Here is a 7,500-nt window from a genome sequence, read left to right as displayed (position 1 = left end):
AGTCTGTTTCTGGTATGATTAGCATGTTGTTAACATGTTACTAGCATGATTAGCCAGTTACTAGCATGATTAGCATTTCGTTAACATGTTTCAAACATGATTAGCAAGTTACTAACATGTTGCTAACATGTTTCTAATATGATTAACATGTCTTTAACATGCTACTAGCATGATTAGCCAGTTACTAGCATGTTGCTAGCATGATTAACATGTTGCTAGTCTGTTTCTAGTATGATTAGCATGTTGTTAACGTTACAAGCATGATTAGCCAGTTACTAGCATGTTTATAACATGATTAGCATGTTGTTAACGTGATTAACAAGTTACTAGCATGTTGCTAGCATTATTAGCATTTCGTTAGCATGTTTCAAACATGATTAGCAAGTTACTAACATGTTGCTAGTCTGTTTCTAGTATGATTAGCATGTTGTTAACGTGATTAACAAGTTACATGTTGCTAGTCTGTTAACATTAACATGATTCAAACATGATTAGCAAGTTACTAACATGTTGCTAGTCTGTTTCTAGTATGATTAGCATGTTGTTAACATGTTACTAACATTATTAGCCAGTTACTAGCATGTTGCTAGCATGATTAGCATTTTGTTAACATGTTTCAAACATGGCTGCCAAGTTACTAACATGTTGCTAGTCTGTTTCTAACATGATTAACATGTCATTAGCATGTTACTAGCATGATTAGCCAGTTACTAGCATGCTGCTAGCATGATTAGCATTTCGTTAACATGTTTCAAACATGGTTGCCAAGTTACTAACATGTTGCTAGTCTGTTTCTAACATGATTAACATGTTACTAGCATTATTAGCCAGTTACTAGCATGTTGCTAGCATGATTAGCATGTTGTTAACGTTACAAGCATGATTAGCCAGTTACTAGCATGTTTATAATATGATTAGCATGTTGTTAGCATGATTAACAAGTGTTGCATGTTTCTAGCATTATTCAAACAGCATGTTTCAAACATGATTAGCAAGTTACTAACATGTTGCTAGTCTGTTTCTAGCATGATTAACATGTTGCCAGTCTGTTTCTAGTATGATTAGCATGTTGTTAACGTTACAAGCATGATTAGCCAGTTACTAGCATGTTTATAACATGATTAGCATGTTGTTAACGTGATTAACAAGTTACTAGCATGTTTCCAACATGAGTAGCATGTTGTTAGCATGTTTCTAGCATGGTTAACAAGTTACTAGCATGTCTCTAGCATGATTAACGAGCTACTAGCATGACTAGTTGCTATTCTTGGCTAATACCAATACTGATATTTATTTAAAAGGAGGAAAAAATCCTACACTATTAGACAACAACCGATATGGTACCAATATATTGTGCTAATCTCTAGTTTCAGTCAGTTCATTTTTCAGTTCAGAAGCTACTTGGGAAGCTCACTAGGTTTTATAACAGACATTCAGCCTATAATTTAGCCTTGAGCACTTGGCAGAGTACGTTAGCCGCAGGTCATGCCATTTCATTTTTAGAGAGTCGATTTCAGTCTAATTACAAACCTGTCCCACTCACCTGTGTGCTCTGAATGTATAAATGGGCTCAACGTCCAGCGCTGCATTTCTGTGAAAGCAAAAATGAAAGCCAGCGCTAAAAGAATTTTTCATGGATCGATATTTCTGAATACACTTCCAGAGACACCTACACTAACACAATTATAGTGACATATTTAGCATAAGAGGGCAGCAAAACATGGATCTTCTCAGCCCTGTTCGTGTGTCTTATTTTAGAGACTGGAGGATGTGCTTCTTACTTTTTGGAGTGCATTGCCTTGTTGAGGTTCCACAGTTTGAGCGTCCCATCCTCAGAGGCGGACAGCAGCACGGCCTGGCTGGGGTGAAAGGTCAACGCTCGGATGGCGTCGAAGTGGCTTCGTAGTGTGAAGCGAGGGTTCCACGTTTTTTTGAACTCTTCTCGACTGTCCTGCAACTGATCGTATCAAAGGTTACTATTCTTTGTGAAAAACTACACTTCATTGTACTTTTAAAAATAGTACCTGTGACAGAAATAACATTTAAAAGAATATAGTGGGAGCTCAGTGTAATGTTTTCAGACTGGATTTCAATCCAGCTCTTTGTGTAATGTGTACTGCAAATATACAGCACATACTGCAGATATAACTGCTTAAATGTCACTCAGTTGGGGAGGAAAGATTACTTCTAATACTAACGTCAATGGTGAGGTCATTGTCGTTGGCAACAGTGAGGTCAGCCAGCTCTCCGAGGTTCATATCTCCTCCTCCAACCGCATCCAGGATGAAGACATCAGATGAGAAACCAAGAGCTCCCCCTTGAGTTCAGACAGATACACAACAGTATGAAAATGGAAAATTCAGCACAGACATTGTAGTTTCACAAGAATTGATATATTGATATATATATATATATATATATATATATATATTAGTTGTTTATAATAGCAGTAAAAATTAAGAAAAGTTAAGAATATCAAAAATGCATTTTTAATTTGACTTTGCAATTATTTTAATGTTGTCTCTAGATAAACACACATTTCAATTTTATTTAAAAAATAGTGACGAAGTTATAAAAGAGTTATAAAATCAAAATTATTAACAATTTCTAGTTAAGGTGTTTTGAACTGTCCATTTCAATAAATACATTCAAAAAACAATTGTGCGATATGCATCATCATGAAGTTCTCATTATGGTTCACATTTTGGTGTAAAAAAAAATAAAAATAAAAATAATAATAATAATAATAAAGTAAAAAAAATAAATAAATACATAAAGTAAATAAATATTAAAAAATTATTAAAAATCACTTACCCAGATTGTCTGTATATAATATTATAATACAATATCTAAAATAAAATATATACGGTTTCCTCTAAATAAATTAATACATAAATAAATAAACAAATAAATAGTGTACGGTTATACAGATTAATTCATCAATAAAAAATAATGATTCTATAATATAATATAATAAATATAACATAACATTGGTTGAATACTAGTAATATAATATAATATAATATAATATAATATATAATATAATATAAAATGTAGAAAAAATAACTCACACATACATTTTTATATCAGTTGCATTAAATACTTTTAACCTTCTTGACAAAAAGAGTAATGGTTGAGTTGTGGAAATAAATAAATGACTTAAGCAAACTGTAAACAAAGCTTTTATATGCTTCATCTGTGGGAAATCTGAGCAAAATAAAGCAAAATTCAAATGAAAAAATAAATAAATACATAAATAAATTAAAAGTAAAAATCATTTTAACAGAAAAAAGAAACAAAAACAAAAGAACATTACAAAATGTAATAAAATAAATCAAAAATTAATCAAAAAAACTCAACAGAACAAAAAACAAAATAATCAAACAAAAACAAATAAATAAAACAAAAAAACCTAAATAGAGCAAAACAAAAAACAAAACTAAAAAGGAACAAAAAAACAATAACAACAAAAACCACAAAAAAAAAACAAAAAAGAACAAAACAATAATTTTAAGAACAAATAAGGAACAAAAAATATAAAACAACAGAACAAAAACAACTAAAAAAGGTTTAAACAAAAAAACAAAAAGATGAATAAAACAAAAAAACTAAATAGAACAAAACAAAAACACGAAAAAAAGGAATAACACAAAAATACAAAACAATAACAGAAAAAAAAGAATCAAACAAAACAAAAGTAGTAGTAGTACATTTTTATTTAATACCATGTCAGCATCTTAGGCTATATTATTTAAAAAAATACAAGTATAACAAATACAACAAAAACCAGCAAATAAACAAGTTCTATTACACAAGATTTTTACAAACAAAAAACAAACACACAAACACAAAAAAATATAAAACAAAACAAAACAAAAAAATCTAGCATGTTTTTTTAAGCAACTGATTGCCTAGGCTTTCATATGATCAAAAGTGATCAGCTGCATTGCATGTTCAGTTCAGGTCATGCATTCAGAGAGCCGGATGGTTTCTCTTACCCTCACCGGAGCGTGTCTGGCCCGGAATAGAAGGAGGTGGAGTGGGTTTGGGGGGGAAATCTGACATAATGCCTTGCAACTTGTTCCGGCGGTTTTCTGAACCTGGGCAGAGCAAGTAAAACGACTAAACAAACCAGCAGACAGAACAACAGCAAAAAAAAAAAAAAAAAAAAAAAAAAACACACTCAGGCACTCATCCTGTGGTATGATGACATGTTCGGAAGAGGTGATTGAACAGGGAAACAAACAAGCGTGCAGTGACGCGAGGACAAAATGGAGATCCCGTCAACAGATTTTATCAACAGGAAGTTACAAACAAAAGCAAACTGAAAGAAAACAATGAGTGTTCACAGCATGACAATAAAGGGAAGGGAAACCCTCACATCCACTGTCAAAAATACATGCAGGAACGGCGAGTTGTCTAGTAGTAGCAAAAAAGTTGACCACACGGGCCTCCATACCTAATTCACGGCCGTCTCCAGATATGCGAGCTTCTCCCGCTCCTTCGCCTTCCTCTCCTGAGCCCAAGAAATCAAACTCTCCCAGGGCATCCTCCGAATCATCTTCATCATCGTCGTCCTCGGGGTCAAGATCTGTGGTCATGGGTTCTCCGCCCATCTACATGCGCACAGGCGACACGCTGTTAGCAACAAAACAGGATCTGTGCGTGCAGAGCTCATCTTCATGTAAACACTCTGACCTTGCTCCTGGACTTCTTGTTTTTGCGTCCATCAATGCAGTCTGTAGTCATGCCCTGGAAGTCCTCCTCTTCATCACTGTCATCCTCATCGTCGTCCTCACAGCCACGGAGGAAAGGGATTTTATCCAGGACAGAGCTGCCCATCCGTTCTTTAGAGCTCTCTTTTCCAGCACGCCTGCAGAGGGGATATTTTTTTCACTATTACCACAAGCATAACTGCAAAAACTTTTTGGCCTTGCAAACACTTTTATGATATTAGAACACCCCTCTTAAGTCTCTTGTGGATTATTGCTTGTCTAAACTGCTAGGAGCAGCAGTATGATGAAGTACAGTGTTTTATTAGGGGCTATATTTATGAACAATTATAGGAATAAACAATCTCTCCATTAAGAAACATACTGCATTATCTGAACAAAACGCTGTTTCTGCAGTTGCCAAGCAACGCAAGTCAAAGTGCAGTCAAAGGTTTGTGTTTATAGCAGCCATCAGCTGTGGGAAATCTTCTGGGAAAAACAAAACTAAATTAAAATGAAACAAAAACTAAAAATAAAATCAACATAGAACACACATTTTAACATCTGATTGGAACAGCAAGACAAAACAAAAAACCCAAAACAAAAACACTAGAACATTACAAAGAATCAAAACAAATAAAAAAAAAAGAATTAAACAAAAACGAACAAAACAAGAAAGATAAATAGAGCAAAACAAAAACACAAAACACTAAAAAATTAAGAAGCAAAACAAATAAATAAAACAAAAAAACTAAATAGAACAAAACAAAACAAAAGAAAACAAAAAAAAAAAAAAAAAAAAAAAAAAAAAAAAAAAAAAAAAATCAAACAAAAAACAACAAAGAATAAAAAAAAATGAATAAGCAAATAAAACACTAAAAAGAAAAAAGGAACAAAACAAAAAATACAAAACAACATTAGAACAAAGAAAAAACAAAAAAATAATCAAACAAAACGAGTAAAAAAGAAAAAAAAAACACTAAATTGAACAAAAACTGAACAAAACAAAAATACAAAACAATAGAACAAAAAACACTAAAAAAATAAATCAAACAAAAAACAACAAATAAATAGAAAAAACACTAAATAGAACAAAACAACAGAACAAAAATACACTAAAAAAGAATTAAAAGAAAAATTAATAAAACAGAAAAACACTAAATCGAACAATTCAAAAACAAAACAATAATAACACTAAAAAGAATCATACAAAAAAAAAAAACAAAAATGAACAAAACAGAAAGAAAACACTACACAGAACAAAAAACTAAACAACAGAACAAAAAATACACTGAAAGGAATAAAATAGAAAAAACACTAAATAGAAAAAAAACAAAAAAGGAACAAAAAAATTACAAAACAGAACAAAAAACACAGAGAATTAAACAAAATAATAATAAAAAAAAAACAGAATAAATAAAAACACTAAATAGAGAAAAAAGGAACAAAGAAAAAAAAATACACAACAATAGAAGAAAAAAATAAACGCGTACAAAAAAAAAAAAAAGAATCAAACAAAAATAAATAAATAAATAAATAAAACAGAAGAAAACCCTAAACAGAACAAAAAAAAAACAACAACAACAACAATAAAAGAAGAGCAAAATAAAAATATAAAACAACAATAGAACAAAACAAACCCTGGAACAGAACTAAACATAGAAAAAAAATAAATAAATAAACCACAACTTTTTTAAAAATTGCTCATCCAATTTTAAAGCAGGAATTTTTTCAGTCTGATGGATGCAAGTTTCGTGTCGTGACACGTTGCAAAGATGAAGGAATGACTTATGGGTTTGGAACGACATGAGGGTGAGTAATTAATGACAGAATTTAAATTTTTTGGTGAACCATCCCTTTAATACTAGATATCACAAAGCATGTTGCTCTAACCGTTTGATCTGCTCTTCTATCTGGCGCACTAGTAGTGACTCTCCTCCGCCACGAGGTTCTGGTTCTGCGGGCGGCTCGCTGGGAGGAGGCCCGTTCGCCTCTGGGCTGTTGCGACCCAACAGGGAACGAACACGTTTGGAGCGCATGTCCAAGATGGTGTCGGAATATCCCACCTCTTCCAGATACCTGTTGATGTACAAGCAAAATAAACACCACATGCACATGACAGGCAAATTATTTAGAAAAATAAATCAGAGCATGAATGCACAGGAAATACACTGACTTGCGCAGTAACTGGCGGCCCTCCTTCCAAGGCATCTGATTGGTTGGCTCTGAATCTGAATCTGCAGGCCCATTGGGTACTGTGAGAAACAGAGTGATCTCATTAAACTCAAAGCAAACATGTAACCAACAGCATACAGTATTTGTTCTCATAAGTCTAGGCATGATTAATATGTTTTGGTAAATTTGAATCACATCACATGTTTTATAAGTGTAAAAGTTTTTAGTTTTTGTGTTGTTACTTGGTTCAGCTTCTGTTTCTGGTTTCTTCTCTCCAGGGCTCTGGTCAGTGCCACTTTTCAGTTTCTGATGTTTGGCCCTGGGATCAAAATGACCAGAATATTAATGATTAACATCATACAAATTCATAGAAACATCAACAGATTTCACAATGTTGATGGCATCTTCTCTTAAACAATTAAGAAAAAAAAAATAAAACAAACAAGCAACAAACAAAACCACATAACAAAAAACGAAGAAAGCAGAATTGTTTTATTAAATTAAACAAAAGTAACAAAAAAAGAACAGCATAAAAAAAAACAAACACACACACAAACAAAGCAAGAAAATGAAGAAAAAAAAAACAGAAATAACAAAAAAGAACAATGCAGAA

The 7,500-nt window shown here is 32.4% G+C and overlaps 1 protein-coding gene across 1 annotated transcript in view; it reads right to left on the bottom strand.

The window, feature by feature from the left end:
• Window positions 1-7,500, bottom strand: part of strn4 (striatin, calmodulin binding protein 4) — a 29,327-nt gene that overhangs the window by 11,263 nt on the left and 10,564 nt on the right. The window contains exons 3-11 of the mRNA XM_051129230.1: window positions 7,130-7,206; window positions 6,889-6,967; window positions 6,606-6,791; window positions 4,699-4,873; window positions 4,460-4,616; window positions 3,999-4,100; window positions 2,199-2,317; window positions 1,782-1,957; window positions 1,544-1,591 (exon numbers count right to left, since the gene is read on the bottom strand). Of these exons, the coding sequence (XP_050985187.1) occupies window positions 1,544-1,591; window positions 1,782-1,957; window positions 2,199-2,317; window positions 3,999-4,100; window positions 4,460-4,616; window positions 4,699-4,873; window positions 6,606-6,791; window positions 6,889-6,967; window positions 7,130-7,206 (1,119 nt within the window). The remainder of the gene's footprint in view (window positions 1-1,543; window positions 1,592-1,781; window positions 1,958-2,198; window positions 2,318-3,998; window positions 4,101-4,459; window positions 4,617-4,698; window positions 4,874-6,605; window positions 6,792-6,888; window positions 6,968-7,129; window positions 7,207-7,500) is intronic.

The sequence above is a fragment of the Labeo rohita genome, chromosome 15 (assembly GCF_022985175.1).
Source record: "Labeo rohita strain BAU-BD-2019 chromosome 15, IGBB_LRoh.1.0, whole genome shotgun sequence".
Classification (NCBI taxonomy): domain Eukaryota; kingdom Metazoa; phylum Chordata; class Actinopteri; order Cypriniformes; family Cyprinidae; genus Labeo; species Labeo rohita.
Note: the sequence above shows the minus strand (reverse complement) of the source record. Positions and strands in the feature narration are given on the sequence as shown.